The sequence below is a fragment of the Palaemon carinicauda genome, chromosome 21, assembly GCF_036898095.1.
Source record: "Palaemon carinicauda isolate YSFRI2023 chromosome 21, ASM3689809v2, whole genome shotgun sequence".
NCBI classification, from domain to species: domain Eukaryota; kingdom Metazoa; phylum Arthropoda; class Malacostraca; order Decapoda; family Palaemonidae; genus Palaemon; species Palaemon carinicauda.
In genome coordinates, this window is record NC_090745.1 from 83,978,590 (window position 1) to 84,000,177 (window position 21,588).

A 21,588-nucleotide genomic window follows, 5' to 3' on the forward strand; every position below is an offset into this window, starting at 1 on the left:
TCCTTGTAGCGATATACGAGGTGCTACAGATACTGTATGTAGGGAGGGGACCTACAGCCCTTTAAAAGAAAGGAAAGGGCGGGTCCATCAGGACGACATGGCCATCTCACCCAAAAATAGATTTTTCGCTTTGCTCAAAATCCGTTTTTTTGGGCTCAAGCCATGTCGTCCTGATGGAAGTATACCAGAGCATTACTGTATCTGTGGATTCTCAAAACGTGCCGTACTCCCCGAAGGTATTTCCCGGCCCACTAGACCTAGAGACCTAAGATGTTACCGTCATACATCTTTTCAACTAACCATAGACCATGTTAGTGCTTTCTGCCCCCTACAGGGAAGAGTCCTACTAGACTCTGGAAAAGTCTCGAAGAGTATATATACCAATGTATGAATAACAGACAAGCCAATATAGTGGTCTCACCCTATATCATGTAAAGCATAGTTTGTAAAGAACCACTGAGTCAATATGAAATATCGACCAGTTCTCCGTTCAATACTGGATTGGACAAAGGTTTATATCCGAGTAGGCGGAAAACTTGCATATCCGCCACCGTCCCCTCAGGGTATGGAGTCCTCCCGCCAAGGGGAAGCATAAACCAATGCAAAGAACGCTTGCATAAAGGAACAATCTATTAGAATTATCCCAGATAAATATACATAGAACGTAATGCAAAATTATATCAAATAAATTGACACAGGTGAAGGAGATGCAAGGTTCACAAGAACTAGTTTATTGACAACCAATAAATAAAACAGGTTAAACAACCATTATATATATATAAGAGGAGGATAACCAACAAATAAGCATAAGCATGATAGTAAACAGAAACTTGTTTTTCTGAAAGAAAAACATTAGCGCCACTTTTAACATACCGAGGTATCAAAATTATAAAAGTCTGTATTACTAATCAGTTACATTAGCGTTGGAAACGCTCGGCACACATGTCTGCACTTATGCTAGGTTCACCTTTGAAAGTGGAACAGTCAATGTGGGCAACCCAGTGCCCTAACACTTAGTTTGTAGAACAGTTCGTAACTACACACTCACCCCGGAATTAATCATCCCAATTAAATCCACTGTTCCTCGCAGAGTTAAACAGCAGGGTTAACGACACAACCCACTGCTACCACAGACCTCTTTAGTTGCTTCACTTGCTTTGCATAGTGACGAAAGAACACTCTGGAAGACTTCCAGCCAGTGTATGAACGAAGATGTTCAAAATCCATACAATTAAAGAAATTTAAGGATGAGGCAACTTTCCTCGGATTGTGACCTGCGGGTGTACTGTCTGGATCCGCTCTGCGAATAAAATAGGTGATTTTCGCCCTAAGTTGCTTCAGTGATAAATTTGAGCCTGATGTTTCTCCCCTGAATAGTTGACCACGCCTGAAGTCTGTAGTTATACGAAGATAGACCTTTAGGCATTCCACTGGACATAGAGATGCATCTTCTTTCAGAGGGCAGATTCTCCAGGGACCCCACCTGTTGGTGGGTAACTCGTTCTTGGCGAGAAACGTAGAATCCGGAAACAGGTTCAGTTCTCCCCCATCCAAGAACTGAACACGACCCTCCTCTCTCGAGAGGGCTACAATTTCACTAACCCTGGCCCCCGACGTGAGTGCAAATAGGAAAATAACTTTTTGGGTCAAATCCTTTAAAGCATACTCCTCATTGTTCTACAGCGAAGCGAAATGAAGAACTTTATCTAAAGACCATGAAATGGGCTTTGGAGGTGCTGATGGTCTAAGCCTAGCACAGGCTTTCGGAATTTTATTAAAAATATCGTTAGCGAGGTCGACCTGGAAGGCATATAAAATGGGTCTTGTCAAAGCAGATTTACACGTTGATATTGTGTTGGCTGCTAACCCTTGACCATGGAGGTGGATGAAGAAAGATAAGCAGAAGTCCGTCGAGATCTTTTGCGGATTCTTCGCCTTGACCAAGGCCACCCATTTCCTCCAAGATGACTCATATTGCCTTCTAGTAGATTTGCACTTATATTCCTCTAGGAAGTCTATACTGTCTTTCAAAATCCCGAAACGTTTTCTCACCGCTAGGGAGAGAAAATCATGAGCTGCAGGTTCCGGGTTTTCTGTGATGAAGCGCAGACAGTCGACTTCTGAACTCGCTGGGTCAGAACTGGATCTGGTAACGGTAGACACTTCAGCCGTAGTTCCAATGCCAGAGGGAACCACACGCTGTTCGGCCACTTGTGAGTCACTATTGCCGCTACTCCCTTGAAAGATCTCAGTTTGTTGAGGACCCTCAACAGAAGGTTGTGAGGAGGGAACAGGTAAATCCTGGACCATCTGTTCCAATCGAGGGACATCGCGTCCACTGCTTTCGCCAAGGGATCCTCGTACGGGGACACTTAAAGGGGTAACTTCTTGTTGTCTTTCGTCGCAAAGAGGTCTATCTGCAGTTCTGGGACTTGACTCAAGATGAAGGAGAATGATCCTGCGTCTAGGGACCATTCCAACTCTATCGGTGTGAACCTGGATAGAGCGTTCGCTGTCACATTGCGGACTCCTTGAAGGTGAACTGCCGACAGGTACCACTTCTTCTTTTCCGCCAGTCGAAAGATGGCCAACATCACCTGGTTGAGTGGTGGTGACCTCGATCCTTGTCGATTCAAGCATCTCACAATCACCTCGCTGTCCAGCACCAACCTTATGTGGATCGAGCGACGAGGGGAGACTTTCTTCAAGGTAAGGAGTACTGCCATAGCTTCCAGAAAGTTTATGTGAAATGTCTTGAATATATTGGACCAAGTCCCTTGGGCCTTCTTCCGATGAGAATGACCTCCCCACCCCTCCTTCGAGGCGTCTGTGTGAATAGTCAACGAGGGGGGAGGTGGCTGAAGAAGTACCGACTTCTTTAGTTGCCTGACTTGGGACCAAGGCCTGAGAAGCGTGCGTAGACGAAGCGGAACTGGTCTTATTAGATCTCTTCGCGCGTTTGATGCATAACTTCTCCAAACTCCGGTTGCATCCTTTAGCTGTGCTCTTAGCACCGGGTCTGTTACTGAGGAAAACTGGAGAGAACCCAGCACTCTCTCCTGTTCGCGTCTTGATATCCTTTCGGAATCCAGAAGTCTCTTGACAGAACCAGCTATCTCCTTCCTCTTCTTCGCCGGGATGGAGAGTTGGTGTGACACTAGGTCCCAGTGGATTCCCAACCACTGGAACTTTTGAGATGGAGAAAGTCGAGACTTTTTTCTGTTGATCTTGAAGCCTATATACTCTAGGAACTGGATCACCTGTAGGGAAGCTTGCAAACATTCTGTCTTGGATGCTGCCCACACTAGCCAGTCGTCCAGGTAGGCTACCACCTGGATTCCCTTTAGGCGTAATTGTTTGAGAGCTACGCTCGCAAGCTTTGTGAAGATCCTTGGGGCTATGTTTAGCCCGAATGGCATGGCTCTGAAGGCGTAGAGTCTTCGATGTAGCTTGAACCCTAGGTAGGGGGAGAGTTGACAATTGATTGGAACATGCCAATAGGCGTCTGACAAATCTATGGAGACGGTAAATGCCCTCTTGGGCAGTAAGGTCCTTATGTGTTGCAGTGTTAGCATCTTGAACTTGCAGTTCACTTGTTGAGTGGCGACAAGTCCAGAATGACTCCGAGTTTTTCTGAGTCCTTCTTGGGAACACAAAACAGCCTACCTTGGAATTTGATGGACTTTACCCTTCGGATTACCCTTTTCTCCAACAGTTCTTGAATGTACTCCTCCAGAACGGGGGTGGAGTGTTGGAAAAATCGAGGACACGGGGGTGGAGTGCTGTACCAGCTCCAACCCAGTCCATTCTTGAGTAGGCTGTGGGCCCAGGGATCGAAGGTCCACCGATCCCGAAAATTCTGAAGTCTCCCTCCTACCGGTATCATCTCACTTTGACTGCTGTTGCCCTGAGGCCTTGCCTCCTTGACCGCGACCACCCCTGAATCCCCTCCCCCTTGAGGGGCGTCTAGACGAACCTCTGGCTGCTTCTCTAAGCTTCGCTCGAAAGGTAGTTGACTGCCCTTCGAACACTGGGTTAAATGCCGGAGACTGCGTCGAAACGGCTTGGGGTACCCACTGGTACGTGGTCGGGGTTTGTGCCACCATCTGGGGCACTGTAGGCATAGGAAATTGCTGTTGCTGCTGCTGTCTGAATGGCTTGGCTGGCCGAGAGGGTAGCCTAGTCTTCTTAGTCTTCTTCTTTGGTTGGGGACCCTCATCCGGGGAAGACTTTCTCTTGAGGGATAGGCCCCACTTCTGGAGAAGGTTTCTATTCTCCGTGGCGGCCCTATCTACAACCTCCTTGACCGCTTCACTAGGGAAGAGGTCTTTGCCCCAAATGTTGGAGGAGATTTGCTTCCTTGGCTCGTGCCTCACCGCAGCCGAGGCGAACACGAACTCCCTACAAGCCCTCCTAGCTTTGACGAAGCTATAAAGGTCCTTCGTCACTGTGACTAGGTGTGTCTTAGCCACTACCATGAACATCTCATGGACCTTGGGGTCACTTGCCATTGTCTCCAGAGTTTTTTGATGAGACATTGAGGCAGCAAGTCTTTCTTTTGTCTCAAGCTACCTTCGCAAAAGAAAGTCAGACAGCTTGGGGAGGTTCTCACCGAACTGACGTCCGGCAATATCAGCCTCCAACTTCCCGACTGAGAAGGTAAGATGGACGTCCTTCCAGTCCTTGTGGTCCATGGGTAGGGCCAAAGACAGAGGTTTACACTCCTCCGAGGAGGGGCATGGCTTAACTGCCTCGACTGCTTTCAGCACAGCCGTAAACCCTTTCTGCATAAAGGGGAAGGCTCTAGAAGGAGAGGACACAAAGGAAGGGTGCTTCTTACTCAAAGCAGGTACCTTCGAGTTTGAGAAGCCCCTCTCTTTCATCGAGCTTGACAATAAAGCTTGAGCCTTAGCGTGATCCAAAACTATGACCTCCTTCAGCTCTGTTTCTTCCTTTGAGGCTGGTTCCTTCCTTAGACGGACATAACAGTCCGGATATGACTCCTTGCTGGGCCAGAATTCCACCTCCTCAAGGGGGACTGAGCCCAACTTCTCCGAAATGACGATTTTTCCCGTCGTCATAGGCATGTGCTCAGCATACTTCCAAGGGTTAACATCTGAGCACAAGGGAAGGTCTTTCACGCTGAGCTTCTTCTGGGGCCCACGTGATGCTGCAAGTCTCCGCATCTCCAGCTCCATTGCAGCCGCCTTCTCATTATTCTCCCTCTGCATCTGTTGGATCATTCCAACGATGGAGGAAAGGGTCTTTCCCAGCTCATCTGGGAGAGAGGACGATGTTGAGGGAATAGGTTCAGTGGCCTGAACCGGAGTAGCCGACACCTCGTCAACCTCTTCCTCTTCATTGTCTGGAGCCTGCTCTTCATCCTGGTCTTCTGCCAGAAGGTCATCTTCCAGACGCTCGGACACCTCCGACATCCTATCGTCCAATTGATGTCCTGCAGGGCGTCCGCGACTTCAGAATCCACAGGGATCTGAACCACTGGTATCTCCACTTGAGGCTGGGGAATCACTGCATCAGCTGACGCCCTGGGGAAAAGGTAAGCCCTCATCTTCTCACTTGGAAGATAGGGCCCAGAAGTGTTCTTCTGAAAGCCCCTTACCCAGGTACGAAGCTTCTCCCTTGCTGCGTCCCTTGACTCCGCCGTCTTAGGGGAATCTGTGCACACGGTACATACCTGCGGGTCCCAATACTGGAGATCACCTTTGGAGACTGCGCATGCTGCGTGCCTCCTACACAAATCATGTCCACAGAAGTTCTTGCTGCGGACGTTGCAGAAAACGCTTCCACACTTCGGATGGTCCTCCTGTAAAGAGAAGAAAATTCCATGAATATTAAGTGAACTACCTATCACTGGATATACATAGCTTAGCACAACTAAACTAGAAAGGAAAGACACACACTTGTATTTCCCGCACAGTCAATTGCTGCAACCTTCCAGATAATAAAATCGTATGGTTAATCTATTCTAAAGCAACCAATGAATAATTTCCAGAGGAAACAGGTGTAGCTCACACCCAAAAAATTATTTTAAAATGCTGGATAGTAGACAAGAAAGAACTCACTTTCTTTATCTGTAAGGTTACACCAAAGGGTTGTGCGAGACAACACAAAAGTGTTAGAAAAAACTTAGTGTTGTAACAAATACTATACTATAGTTTTCTCCCTACAGTATATACTATACTGAAAAATACTGGCTACAGTATAGAAGGTAATGTGCCGGCCGGCACACACCTTAACTAGTTCCAAAGTATACTACTTAAGAACTATAAGGTGGAAGAACGCTGGTTCAAATGCATGTGCCGGCCGGCAACTACACAAGATAGCACCCGGCTGCCGGCCACCAATCGTAGCGGCCAGCAGACAATGGTGTGATATATAGCAGGCCGGCAAAGGTATACAACCAATGCCGGCCGGCAGCAAAAGAACCAGAGAACTCCGACTGCCGGCCACTCAGGCCGGCAGCCGGGCTTGAGTACAACACTAGAAGAAAAACAGAATGGATGCCGGGATAAGAGACTGTACTACCTCATAACCCGGTAACCCGAAAGAATGCACATAAGGAAGGGGAGAATATAACTTCAGGCTTCCTGACCAATGCCATCTGGCTCTACAGACAAACATGGATGAGAGACCAAGGGAGGTCTGGGCAGCACTCAAAGTGCGTGCCGGCCGGAAAGGGACTGAGTCAACCCCACATCCTAACCTATGCTAGGTACAGATGTAGAATGACAGACAGGAATGCAATGGCTAGGCCATCACAAAGGAAAGAGGGGGAAAGGGAGAAGAGGGTCCTGCTAACCTTGCTCTAATAATGAATCACCCGCAACCAAGAAAACTCATCTTAGCCTAGGGGAGATCTGAGGAGGGAGGCCAGCAATACTTGCCAACTCCCTCGGAACCAAAGCAAGGAAGGCGTTGTTATTCACAGAAAAGAGGATCTTATCCTCCACACCGAGAACAATAACACAGGACTAGTCTGCTAGATCACAAGAAGAAGGAATCATCTCGTACAGAAACCTTCGAAAGTGAACTAAGGAGGCTAAGCCTCCTATGTCTGTTGTCAGTCTAGCGAGGGAATCTCAACCACAAACTAGACATAAACAGACTCAGACTAAGAACGCTGATGTCCTGCCCCCTCCCTGAAGCTAGACTTACTGGAAACAGGAAGGAACAGAAACACCCTAATATAGTTGTATCTAAAGTCAATTCAGATAAACCATTAGGGTTAAGCCCAAGGCTTAAACAGAGGGAAAGGGATTGCACACCTTCTCCGAAGAGAAGAGAGCAACCGGGAAGTTTGAGAAAGTATACTAAGGCCCCATAGACAACTAGCCTAGGCGCAAAGAGAATCGATTACCTAAATCACCGAAACTCACTCGTATACTATCTTGGAAGAAATCAACATAATCTTAAATGTATAAAACTGCCTAAAGCTTCAAAAAAAATTTTAAAACACTCGGAAATCTGAATATCATGCAAGAAAGTACTAGGGCCAAACGACTAGGCTACAAGGTCTAGCGTAGGCCAGAATCGGCAAATCCTTCGCCAAAACAAAAATACTAAAAGCATCATATAAAGAAATCCTATATAACGCTAAACAGCTAAAATTATTAAAGCAAAACAGCCAGGAACGTCACTCTGGCTAACTAAATAACTCATACCTAGCGAGCGAAAGCGTCCAGGACGCCTCCGGTAGGCAACAGCTCTTGTAACAACGCTATCACGATCAAATCACTTTTAAAATTACCAAGAGCTTACATTTATACATAAAAGAAATAATACTCAACTTATCAGAAGCAGAAGTTGGAGAAAGCATTATAAGTTGAAATAATCCAAGAATTGCGAGAAACACAGGGAAAAAACACCGCGCAATGCACGCTTACGAAACGGGAGAGGAGAGATACCTTGCGAGCGACTCTCCTTTCTTTCTCGTTTTCGTTTTCTTGCCAATTGACCACTTCGAAGTGTTAACTCTGTTCGGGGTGCAGATTGCTATGTGGCGTGTCAAGAATACGTCCTCTGATATTTCGCGATATCCCTGGTTCTTTTATTAGGGATATTCGCTCCAGGAGTTAGAATTCTGGGTACCTTAAGGTAAATTCTCTGGGAATATCGCCGTAGTTATAATATACCCAAGAAAGCTACCCTTTAGGAACTTCCATCAGGACGACATGGCTTGAGCCCAAAAAAGTTAAATTAAACTGTCCAAGTTGGACTAACAAAAAACTATCTTATTCGTGTGAAAAGGAAAATCCAATATCCTTGATAGTCGAAAGGCAGCGAAAGCCATAAACAATAAACAATGGGTACTTCACCAAATTTGTAGACAAAACAAACCCACAACGAAACGAATTTCCGACATGTTGACTCGATCAACGGCAGGGAATTTCTGAGGAATGTTGGGAATGGTTCTAGTAACCTATGAGAGATGGAGCTCATGTATGACCACCTACTGTCATGGCGGCGGTTGCTGCGAAATTTGAATTTCTGCAGTGCACGCCACGAATCACGGGATTTAAGCTATATATATGTAACTACCAGGGAAGTTACATATTTAAAAACGGATTTTGAAGCAAAGCGAAAAATTTATTTTTGGGTGAGATAGCCATGTGGTCCTGATGGACCCGCCCTCCCTTTTCTAAGAAAAGGAGTATACATACGTAACAATGCCCACCCGAAACTACTCTATCTGTAGCCATCCATGCTTAATTGCAACAAGGAGTTGCCATGCGTGGCGCTGTAGTAGTACGGGAAGGGGATCTACCGGGTAACCTTAATGACATGCTTCATCTCGATTGTCATCATACACTTTTTCTTTTCACTACCCTTGTTTGCACTCGCTTGCTTTGGGCCCATTGCTTATTCACTGAATTCTGCCCAGATTAACGCAAAAACGGATTTTGAGCGAAGCGAAAAATCTATTTTTGGGTGAGATAGCCATGGCGTCCTGATGGAAGGTTCCTTTTTGGTAGCTTCCTTGGGTATATAACTACTAGATATTCCCAGAGAATTTAACCACAGGTTATCACAGAATTCTAACTTCTGGAGCGAGTATCCTAAAGGTTTCCCTTTTAAGACATCGTATATCAACAGGGGACGCATGTATTAACGCGCCACATAGCTATCTACACCCTAAACAGAGTTAACACTTCGGTGTGTAGGGGCGGAGAATAGCTGGGAGCCGTTCCACAGCTAATCTCGTTCGTGGCTACTTTTGGTACTCGAGACGTAAACAAACGGGCGCCATTGCTAAATGACGTCACGTCCGTCCTCATCCTGAAGCCAGTTGCTTGCCGATCACCATGATACAGCAGAGCAGGGTGGGACCTAAAAACTGGACGAAGTAGCAGGGAGGGTCCATCAGGACGCCATGGCTATCTCACCCAAAAATAGATTTTTCGCTTCGCTCAAAATCCGTTTTTTGGGCTCAAGCCATGGCGTCCTGATGGAAGAATACCAGAGAATCAATGTATCGTGGTAGATTTTCCCCTATTGGGTAAGTGCCAAAGGCTTTGAACAAGGTAGCATAGTAATCTTAATAAAAGAACCGTAGGGAAGAAACCTTCCTGCCCCCCTTGGCAGTGAAGTTCCCACGGGCCATGCCGAGATCAAAGTGGTTATCGAAGGGCTATTCACCCTGCTAGAAGAACCTGAAGAACTTGGAGACAAGACTGAATGGTTGGCATTCGTATCGGAACATTCTCGAAGGCAGACAAGTGGTGGTTGGACACTGTATGTAGAGAAGAATAGTCTCGTCTCTAAGGTATGAAGAGTAAGTATTCGTATTGGAATATTACATTGCAAAGGTGAATATATAATAAGGGTTAAGACCTTAGTATCTTCATTAACCATAAGGAAGGGGATAATAAAACTATGACAGACATGTATTTCATAGTATAAGTAGGAGCGGATTGAGACGCACAAGTAATAAAATAAGAATTTTATTTCACAATTGCAGAAAAAATAAATGAATTGCAGTAATAAGTAAAGTTAATTTACAACAATTTATAATGTACATAGTAATAAAGACTTGCTCTTGAATCTGAAAGGGAATTTCAAATTTATTAGTAGGCACTCGTTCTCGAGGAACGTCAGTCTTTAATTAAAACACATCATGCTCTAGGCATGCGGCACTCGTGTGACGACTATGACATTTCACCTGGGATAAGAACAGTTATAAGAAAGCACTAAGTGTTTTCGACATCACTACGTATCGCTCGAGGGTCAACATAGGCACCCGAAGAGTTAGAGTCCCAAGTAACTCGCTGTTCTATGCAGAGTTAGGTGCAGGTTTCATAACACTACCTGCGGCTACCACAAAATGTTTGACTTCGTGCACTTGTTTCGCATAATGTTTGAAGAAAACACGCGAGGACTTCCAGCCTGTGAAACTTTTAAGGCTTTCGAAGTCCATACTCTGAAAGAAATTCAGAGACGATGCAACTTTTCTAGGATCGTGACCGGCGGGTGTACTGTCAGGATCCGCTCTGCGAATGAAGTAGGTGATTTTCGCTCTTAGTTGTTTCAGTGACAGGTCGCTGCCCGATGTTTCTCCTTTGAAGAGTTGGCCTCCACCAAAGTTCGAAGTTCTGCGAAAATAGACCTTGAGGCTCTCTACTGGGCATAGAGAGGCATCTTCCTTCAGGGGGCATATTCTCCAGGGGCCCCATCTTTTGGTGGGTAATTCGTTTTTGGCGAGAAACGTCGGATCCGGGGAGAGGGTAAGGTCTCCTGAATCAGTAAACAGGATATGACCCTCTTCTCTTGATAATGCCACTATTTCGCTGACTCGGGCTCCTGAAGCAAGAGCAAAGAGAAATATAACTTTCTGAGTCAGATCCTTGAGAGGGCATGAATCATTATCCAAGTTGGAGGCGAAATGGAGCACCTTGTCCAATGACCAGGAGATCGGTTTCGGTGGGGGTGCTGGGCGTAGACGAGCGCATGCTTTCGGCAGTTTATTGAAGATGTCGCTGGACAGATCAATTTGGAAGGCATACAACAGTGGTCTAGTCAAGGCCGATTTGCAAGTAGAAATCGTATTGGCTGCTAATCCCTGTCCATGAAGGTGAATAAAGGCCATGCAAAAATCAATGGTGATTTCCGTAGGATTTTTTGCCTTGACGAATGAGACCCATTTTCTCCAAGATGATTCGTATTGCCGTCTTGTGGATTCGGTCTCGTATTCCTCGAGGAAGTCTAGACTTTTCTTCGAGATCCCAAACCTCTTCTTCGCGGCTAGGGAGAGAAAATCATGAGATGAAGGTCCTTGATTTTCGATGATGAAGCGAAGACAGTCGACTTCTGTACTTGTTGGGAGAGAACTGGGCCCGGGAGAGGGATCAGCGTGGGCTGCAGCTCCAGGACCAGGGGGTACCAGTTGCTCCGGGGCCACTTGGGAGCCACTAGGGCCGCTGTCCCTTTGAAGGTTCTCAGCTTGGAGAGGACTTTCAGCAAAAGGTTGGTGGGAGGGAACAGGTAGATCTTGGACCATCTGTTCCAATCCAGGGACATGGCATCCACCGCCTCTGCCTTGGGGTCCTCGTACGGGGCCACATAACGAGGAAGTTGATTGTTGTCGCTCGTTGCGAAGAGATCGATCTGAAGTTCCGGGACTTGGTGGGAGATGAAGGAGAATGATCTTGCGTCTAGAGACCATTCCGACTCTATCGGGCTTGTCCGGGATAGAGCGTCCGCCGTCACGTTGCGGAATCCTTGTAGGTGAACTGCAGATAGGTGCCACTTCTTCCTCTCTGCCAGACGGAAGATTGCTAGAAGCACCTGATTTATCTGGGGCGATCTCGAGCCTTGGCGATTGAGACATCGAACTACCACCGAGTTGTCTAGGGTTAGACGAATATGGATCGAGGGAGGCGGGGAGAGTTTCTTCAGTGTTAGAAGGACCGCCATGGCCTCCAAGATGTTGATGTGAGACGTCTTGAATAGTGGAGACCACGTGCCTTGAGCCTGTTTCTGGTGGGAGTGACCTCCCCAACCCTCCAGCGAAGCGTCCGTGTGGATGTTGAGTGATGGAGGTGGGTGTTGAAGAGGGATGGACCTTTTCAGGGCCTTTGCTTCCGACCACGGCTTGAGGAGAAGTCGAAGTCTGTTTGGGAGCCGTCTCTTGAGGTCTCTTCGAGCGATGGATGCAGAACGTCTCCAGACTCCCGCGGCATCCTTTAGCTGTGCACGAAGCACCGGGTTTGTCACTGAGGCGAACTGTAGAGAGCCTAGAACTCGTTCCTGCTGGCGTCTTGAGATCCGCTTGGATTTCAGTAGTCGCTTGACAGACCCTGCTATTTCCTTCCTTTTCTTCTGGGGGATGGAAAGGCGGTGTGACTGAAGGTTCCACTGGATTCCTAACCATTGGAACTTCTGAGCTGGAGAGAGGCGAGATTTCTTCACGTTTATCTTGAATCCCAGGTGTTCTAGGTACTGGGTGACTTTGCTGCAGGATTTTAAACAATCCTCGGGCGATGGAGCCCAGACTAGCCAATCGTCGAGGTAGGCCATCACCTGGACGTCTCGGAGGCGGAGCTGTTGTACTATGGCATCCGCCAGCTTTGTGAAGATCCGAGGGGCCACATTGAGGCCGAAGGGCATGGCCCTGAAGGCGTAGCTTTTCCTTTGGAGTCGAAATCCTAGGTAGGAGGAAGCGTGATGGTTCATTGGAACGTGCCAGTAGGCATCCGCCAGGTCTATGGAGACCGTGTAAGAACCTCGAGGCAGAAGGGTCCTTATCTGTTGAAGAGTCAGCATCTTGAACTTGTCGTTCGCTATGAACTTGTTGAGGGGGGATAAGTCCAGAATGACTCTGAGTTTGTCGGAGTCTTTCTTGGGGACGCAAAACAGTCTCCCTTGGAACCTGGTGGACTTTACCCTCCTTATCACCTTCTTGTTCAAGAGATCTAGGACATATTCTTCCAGAAGGGGGGTTGATCGTTGGAAGAATTGCTGGAAGGTTGGGGGTGGTTGAGTCTAACTCCAGCCTAGACCTTTCTTGACGATGCTGTGTGCCCAGGGATCGAAGGTCCAACGATCCTGGAATTGGCGGAGTCTTCCTCCCACCGGAAGCACTTCATTGCTTCTGGTGTCCCGAGGGCTTACTACCTCGGGCGCTAGCTCCCCTTCCTCCTCTACCTCTGGAGGGGCGGCAAGATGCGTCTCTGCTCGCACCCCTGTTTGAGCCTCTACCTTTGGGACGAAAGGTAGTTGTCCGTTGCTCAAAGGCAGGGGTGAAAACCGGTGACTGGGACAAAACCGGTTGGGTGACCAACTGAAAGGTCTGTTGTGGCTGAGCAGCCACTTGGGGAGTAGCGGGTCCCGGAAACTGTCGTCGCTGTTGACGTTGCTGGGGGTTTTGCTTGGAGGATTTCCTCTTAGGTTGAGGGCCATCGTCCTGAGAGGATTTCCTCTTTTTTGACATGCCCCACTTATTGAGAAGGTTCCTATTCTCAGTGGCAGCCTTGTCAGTGATCTCTTTCACGAGATCGGAGGGGAAGAGGTGTTTACCCCAGATGTTGGAGGAAATCAGCCTCCGGGGTTCGTGTTTCACAGTGGCACCTGAGAACACGAATTCTCGACAGGCTCTCCGAGCCTTCATGAAGTGGTACAAGTCCTTCACCAGAGTTGCCATGTGGGATTTGGCGAGTACCATGTAGTGGTCTGGGACTCTGGTGTCACCAGCCATGACATCAAGTTGTACCTGGTGGGACATGGATGCTGCAAGCCTTTCCTTCGTATCTTGTTCCCGACGAAGGAGGTGGTCGTTGAGTTTCGGGAGGTCTTCGTTAAACTGACGTCCGGCTACGTCAGGATCTAGCTTTCCCACCACGAAGGTATGCTGGATATCCTTCCAGTGTCGAGCGTCGGGGGGAGTTACTATGGAGAAGGGTCTGCACTCCTCCAGTGCAGGGCAGGGTTTTCCTTCTTCCACAGCCTTGTGGCACGCAGCGAAGGCCTTTTCCATGAAGGGAAGGACTGCATCATCGGGTGCGACGTAAGTAGGGTGCTTCTTGCTCAGGGCCGGAAGCTTAGAGCAGGTAAAACCCCTACTTTTAAATGCGGTGGCTAGCATAGCCTGGGCCTTCGAGAGATCGAACACTATCGCCTCCTTGGGTTCGGTCTCTTCTTTAGAGGCAGGTTCAGAACGAAGCCGGACGTAACAGTCCGGGTAAGCCTCAAAGTTCGGGAAGAACTCCACATCTTCCAGGGGGACCGTGCCGATCTTATCGCTGATAAAGATCCTGCCGGTCGCGATAACCATATGCTCGGCATACCTCCAAGGGTTGGCATGTGAGCATGCAGGGAGATCCTTAACCGAGATCTTCTTCGGTTCTTTGGACCCTCCCATGGACCTGATGAACTCGTGAGTTTCTTTAAGTCTGTCGTCCATAATGGCTTTAATCATCCGGAACATCTCTTGGGCGGATGGGATGGGTTCCGGGGTAGCGGAGGTAGACGGGAGAGACACTTCCGTCGGTGTAGGAGTAGGGGCGGTGATGGAAGGCGGAGCGACCTCCTGCTCCGACTCGGTGTATTCCACCTGGTCCTCTTCATCTTCCGCGCCTTGGGCCATAAGGGTCTTCTCCGTGCCCTCCGAAATATCCGACATGTGTTCGTCATTCTCGGAATCCAGGCGGCACTCGTGCATGGACTGGGCCATGACTACGTCTGGTTCCACCGTGATCTGGACGATGGGGATCAGGTCTTTGGGTACCACAGAATCAGGGGAGGCCTTTGGGAACAGAAGGGCCCTCATGTCTTCAGTGGCCAGGTATGGTCCAGTGGCGTTCTTTTGGAAGCCACGCACCCACTTGCATAGCTTATCCCGAGAAGCGTCCCTGACCTCCGCTGAGGGAGGGTTATGAAAGGCATCGACTAGGCGATCCTGGCAGACCATACAGTTCTGCGGGTCCCAGAACTTCAGATCCCCTTTCTTATTGGCACAAGGGGCGTGGGTCCTACACGCCGTATGCCCGTAGAAATGCGAGCGCTTCACTGCGCAGAAGTCGTGATCACACTTCATCTGCTCCTCCTGTAAAAGAAAGAGAATATGAGTATGGGGGGGTCATAAGAATGACTCTTAAACTAAAGTTAAATATTAATCACTAATTTTAACTTGACAATAGGTGTGATGCACAGAGGAACGGCTGAGATAGGATAGGTACATACTCCGTGTATCTCGCCCAGCTGGTTACCGTAACCTTCATCCGTGGACAATCCGAAGTGACCGAAGGCACAGGATAGAATTCAATATAGAATGCCCGTAGGGCAGTGAGAATTCTATTGGAAATTGTCAAGGATATAAGGTTGGGACTGAGGCCACTCAGTTCCAGAATAGGGGACTAAAAGATCCCATAGGGTAACGGTTTCCAGCAACCAGCCGTGCTAAGATACACACAGCATGCTGGAAATCTGTGATATGCAAGAAGACAGCATGATTACTAATAGAACGGTTATAAAATACCGATCCATTTACGTAAACAAGTCATCTGGTTGCAGTGTAGGGCTATCAATATCAGATGATAGCTAGTAGAAGGGGGTGCAAGTCGCCTTGACGCCTCCGGAAGGCTCCGGCAGACCGCCGGCACGCCGGAGGCAGCTCCAGCAGAGTTTCTGGCATTGGGGAAGACAATATAGAAGTCAAGAGTAATACCAGGGTGGCGGCCGCCGGCACAGCGGCGGCACGCCGGCGGGGGAGCGGCGGCTCCGGCAGCCAGAGGTTGCCGGCTTGGTGACAGGAACAAGGATGGTTATAGCAGAACCGGACTGCCGGCGGCGGATGCCGGAACTCCGGGGGCCGGCCGGTGGACGGACGACCAAGCTATGAGGAAGGAAGGAAGGCCATCGGCTGGAAGCCGGCGGCAGGCGGCAGTCCCCCGGCACACGGAGGACTGGCGGCCCAGGGGGTAAGGGATAAGTCACCAAGGTAGGAGGTGGGTATCACCGACAGTGGAGGCGGCAAGGGACCGGCACCAGGATAGTGAAAGAGACAGAAGGAGGGATGTAGGGGTCCGGCCACGGACCCCCAGACATCCCACCTGAGTGGGTGTACCCATGATAGAGGCTAACCCTATCACCCAGAAGCAGGGGCCGCAGAGGACCGGGAGCTAAGGTAGCCCAAGGGAGTGCTAGGGTACACCCAAGAGCGGGGGAGGGGGGGGGGGGGAAATCCCCTGCAGACAGAACGCATCCAGTGGCTAACCCCATAGGACACTATGAAGAGTATATGTACCAGAGCGGACTGCACACAGGAGCTCAAGGTAGCCCTATCACTCCACCCTAAGGAGGAGTTGTAGGACAGGGGACAGATGGGTATAGACTAACCTAAGTATAGGCTAGGCCATACAAGAGATAGGTGGGGAGGGGAGAAGAGAAGGGTCTTCCGTGGAGGAGGTTCTGTACCAGAGCGGCCACTGAGGAAGGGAGGACACTCCCTAGCCTAAGGTAAGGCAGCTTGTCTGAAAACGGTGCATGGGTATCGTTTCAGCAAGGAACAGAACTAACCCCTCCAAAACCTAACCTAGAGCAGGGATGTTACATCCAGAACTAGGAAGGATGGAAGACGTATCGCTATTGCAGGAAAGGTCGGAGACCTAGTCCCAGCAATAGAGGAAGGACTAGCCGTTCCTCATTCTCGGACGCAACCCTAAGGGGGGATCATTCCCTTAGGGAGGACAGAGAGGCGATATAATACTCTGATATGAGCTTGATCCCCTTACGTGGTAGGGGGAGCAAGGCTACACAGAGGGGATGCCCTAAGGCAGGGGATGAAGGAAGCATATAGGGGTCCTACTTGTAGGTTAGGTTAGAAAGACACACTATCTAACCTGTCCCTTATATGGTCCCTGAAGGCGAAAACACTTGCATCACAGTCAATAGTATTGTAAAATAATGCCACTATCTTCATAAGAAAGCCTAGGATCACTGAAAAATATCATGCATGAACACTGATATAGGCGCTCTGGCCTGGGGGCTATAGTAGCCAACTGGTATGGGGTCAGTCGATGACCGATAATAAAGCGTCAAAACACGATATAAAAGTTCCTAGCTATGAAGACTAAATAACTAATAGTATCGATTAGTTAATGAGGCCGGAAAACGCTGTTGAGGCTAACTAAATAAGGCATGCAGAACAACAGCGACGCCATAAAATGGCCGGTCCGGTCGAGGCACAGCTCTGCCACAAAACATCAAATATCTCGAAAAGTAAAATTTACTTTACGGTCAGAGCTTAATTAAACAATACTGGAACCTTGTACTCAACTTTCCAGAAGAAGGCGAGGCCGAAGGTAGCGACATGACGAAGATGCAGGTTGATAAAAAGAGCGTAGGGAAAATCCGTCTAAGATAGGCAAGCTACTAGCAGAAGGATGAGGACGGACGTGACGTCATTTAGCAATGGCGCCCGTTTGTTTACGTCTCGAGTACCAAAAGTAGCCACGAACGAGATTAGCTGTGGAACGGCTCCCAGCTATTCTCCGCCCCTACACACCGAAGTGTTAACTCTGTTTAGGGTGTAGATAGCTATGTGGCGCGTTAATACATGCGTCCCCTATTGATATACGATGTCTTAAAAGGAAAACCTTTAGGATACTCGCTCCAGAAGTTAGAATTCTGTGATAACCTGTGGTTAAATTCTCTGGGAATATCTAGTAGTTATATACCCAAGGAAGCTACCAAAAAGGAACCTTCCATCAGGACGCCATGGCTTGAGCCCAAAAATAAACACGTAAATAAACAAAACACTACGGCCGATGCTCGGCGATAAAGTTTACGTGACGGAGATCCGACGGGAAAGACCGAGCGATGCTGTCCTGGTGAGAAGCCTCTCGCACACTTGGCCACCTGGCGGCCGCATAGGGAACTACCTCGTAACTCAAATTTTTTCACGTATCTCGACAAAATTTGCTAGGAACTTTCCTATCTCAAATTTCTCGTATGTTGGGACACTTGTATTTCAAGGTATTACTGTATTCTATGGTAATGGGGCCACCTAGTGGGAATGAGGAGTTTTGAGATAGAAAAAGTTACAAGCTAATCGATAAATAATGGTAAAACTAACCCTTTCTTCTCTAAACATTATTCTGTCGGACACATGATAAATCCACGAAAAATTAAACAATACTGTATATTGTCATCCTAACCCCCTAAAATACTTATTTCACTCATTTGTTTACATCTTACAAACCACATGTACCGCTCCTGTTAATCTGTTATAAGTTTATAAATACCTTGTTACCTGGGTAGAGGGGTCTGGGGGCTTGCCCTCCAACTAGGTCTGTGAACTGGGAAGGGGGGTCCAGATGGCCTGACCCTATTTAGGTCTGACCTTGGAACTACTAGGTTAGTTTAGGTAGGGCGTGTTAGGTTCTGCGGCCTTCTACAAATCCTAGTGTTGAATAATCACAATTTGTCCTTGTTTTCATCCACTCAAAGTTCCAGGTTCCCTCCTCAGTCTGTCGGGAAGGGGGGAAAAACGGTTTAGTTGCAGTGGAAATAAATGCGTTGAAAGCACTATATTTAGTGCAGGAAAAGTTGGGTTTTTACCAGGAAAGGTTTTCACGACCGTAAGTACGGTAACACCTTACTGTGCAAGAAGCCCTGACAGGCAACAACTCTACTATGCATATAGGAGTTAGATTAGGCAGGGTTGGGGTAGGGGGCGAGAGGCCTAAGGTAAAGATTTACTGTTGTGTAACAGGTTAGGTGAAGTTAGTATGTACCCCTTTACTTGTATTTTTCTTTTTACATGTTTTTCCAAAATTGTAGGCCTAGCAATGACAAACATGATCTTTGCATCCTTAAAATGGGTTATGGTGTAAATACTCCATATATTAAACAATGCAACCTCTGCATATCTACTCCTTCATACTGGCGTCAATACATTTATTCGGAGCTTTATATAATTATACAAGGTGTTTGGACGCAAACTAGTGATGCTGGTCAAAACTGCATAGAGCACACGACACGGCAAATCGTGTCTGTGTCTCTGTGACTGTATAGATTGCCTTACCTTGTGTAAGACACAGGATCTTGCCGTTGGGCACCCAGTAAGAGAATGTTGTTTGAAAGTGGATGTTGTATTTGCCAAGATTAATGTTTCCTGTAAATAGTTGCGTTACCTCTCCTCGGGAGGAATACTGTGTCACACCTCGATTCTTTTCCGTTTAATTTTAAAATAACGGTCTACTTACAACGTAAACGGAAAGTCAACAAGATTTCTATTAATCTGTTTGAGATTCACAATAATAAACTGTACGTCAATAAAGGGTATTATTTTACTGTATTACATGGTAATGTTACCTAGGGAAAAAAGGGTGTTTTGGGTGGGGAAAACATACTGGGGAAACGGTATGTAATGGTAAAACAAGCCTTTTCTTCTCTATAAATTACCTTCTTGGATGTATAATAAACCGATGAAACTTTAACCAATAAAGACTTCAATATTTGTTCATTGACAATAATATCAAATTTGACACACCTGTAGAGACTATAAACAGCAACATAGTTATCGTTGCCGCGTCAAATTAGATTTTAGGAGACTAGGCCAAGCATTCTGGAAAATGCATACAACATATTACACTATAATTATCCCAAAGAATTCTCTAGCGGTATCTATTTTTACTAAATTGATAATTACAAACGTGCACAATAAGTTGTTCGTTGACAAAAGACATCCAACATACGATAAATAATAAAAAACAAAATTAAACCTATCATCTTACGTCATACCCAACCACCCACACTCAACGCGGACGTGACGTCACTTTCGCCAGACTGTGACGACAGTCTTCACAATCAATGACGTCAAATTATCTAACCCGCGTACAGTATTTCGTGATTAGGCATAAAATATGATTTCATTATAAACATCAAGGAATCTTATATTTTCTCAATTTTAGTGTTTACTTGTATGTTGAAATAACGTATATCCATGAACGCAATAGCCTAGAATCATTAAAGTAAGTTTGAAAAGTAGCAACGATGTGTGGTAATATGTTACAATGTTAATGTTATAACCAACACAAAAGGACGTAGCACCATTTGATGTTGAATTATAGTACCATCTCTCTAAGCCAGGATAATGGGATAAGGATGGTATTTTTTCTCAAATGGATTGACATAACCAGGAGTAGAGACCCCAATTTATTCTAAAACGAAATATCAACCACCTGGGATAAAAAAAAATTTCATGCCTTTTTGAAGATCAACATTTACAGAGAAGATATAAAATGTATTTGACTGTGCAGAACTTCACTATCAACTATATCATTATTAGCCATATTCATAACTATCAGAAAGGCAGAAGGATGCTAAAAATAACTGCTTGCCAATACCAGAAAGTATGAATTACTTTGCTAGAAAGGACCACCAAGAGAATGAGATTTCTGAAAACAGCGGATACCGTAAAGTTGTGAAAGGCAAGCAATCTGCTTCGTAGTCAACATTTCTCAGAAGCAGTGTAACAAAATCGACCAAAATTATCACCTGGCCAATCTGAGGCATGGCAAATGATTTATGCTATACACATGCCTTCTCTTTCTGGGCAACATGATATACTTGACGGTAAATTCTTATATTTAACAGAATAAATCAGACAACAGGGCAAGCACCAAGCGAGTTTTTTCCAATTTCAAAATGTCCAGCAAACATGAAGTTGAATATTTCTACAAAAAAAAAAATGAAGTTGGTTTGACCTTTAAAATAACTTTGAAAATAAATAAAAGTTCCCAGCTTATCATATTAGGCCTACAGTATATAAAAATACATATCAAGTTGTCTATTTTCATAAACTTGAACAGATGGCAACATCATCCTTGCCATCCTGACCGATGACCTTCTCCAGACTCGCCCCCAAACGGTACCTTCCACCAAGTCTGCGTCAGACACCGTCAGTCGGTCCCGTTTTCAACCCGGACCTGTTGAAAGCTTCCTCTGTGCACGATTCCGTATATAAAATTAGGCCAGGGAGTCGACTGGAAAGCAATTGCTGTTATTCTCTTGGCGTGTGCGGTTCAAGAGTCTTTTCAAAAGTGCGTTTCGCGCTGAAAATTTCGTATAAGATATTCTATCAAGTGTAATTTTCTTAGCAGTGTCCATAGTGTGATCATCGAGGATGTACAGCGCAACCAAAAGGGCCATTCTCTGTTTCGTTGTAGGAATAGGATGTATCCTGATCAATGGTAAAAACATTTCGGTGAATTATTTCAAACTTGAGAGAGAGAGAGAGAGAGAGAGAGAGAGAGAGAGAGAGAGAGAGAGAGAGAGAGAGAGAGAGAGAGAGAGATAATTTGATTACTAGAACATCGAATATTATTATTATTATTATTATTATTATTAATATTATTATTATTATTATTATGACTTGCTAAGCTACAACCGTAGTTGGAAAAGCACAATGCTATGAGCCCAGGGGCTCCAACAGGGAAAATAGGTCAGTGAGGAAAGGAAACAAGGAAAAATTAAATATTTTAAAGACAGTGACATTAAAAATACATATCCTATATAAACTGACAAAAACTTTAACAAAAAAGGTGGAAGAGGAATAAGATAGAATAGTGT

The 21,588-nt window shown here is 46.6% G+C and overlaps 1 protein-coding gene and 1 long non-coding RNA gene across 2 annotated transcripts in view; one reads left to right on the forward strand and one right to left on the reverse strand.

Moving 5' to 3' along the window:
• The window catches only part of LOC137615301 (uncharacterized), a 78,326-nt gene extending 58,754 nt beyond the window's left edge, over nt 1-19,572 (reverse strand). The window contains exon 1 of the long non-coding RNA XR_011039212.1: nt 19,420-19,572. This is a non-coding gene — a long non-coding RNA (uncharacterized lncRNA). The remainder of the gene's footprint in view (nt 1-19,419) is intronic.
• A 1,327-nt stretch (nt 19,573-20,899) lies between these two features.
• The window catches only part of LOC137614691 (invertebrate-type lysozyme 3-like), a 37,004-nt gene continuing 36,315 nt past the window's right edge, over nt 20,900-21,588 (forward strand). Inside the window, exon 1 of the mRNA XM_068344375.1 lies at nt 20,900-21,209. Within this exon, the coding sequence (XP_068200476.1) occupies nt 21,143-21,209 (67 nt within the window). The 5' untranslated portion in view covers nt 20,900-21,142. The remainder of the gene's footprint in view (nt 21,210-21,588) is intronic.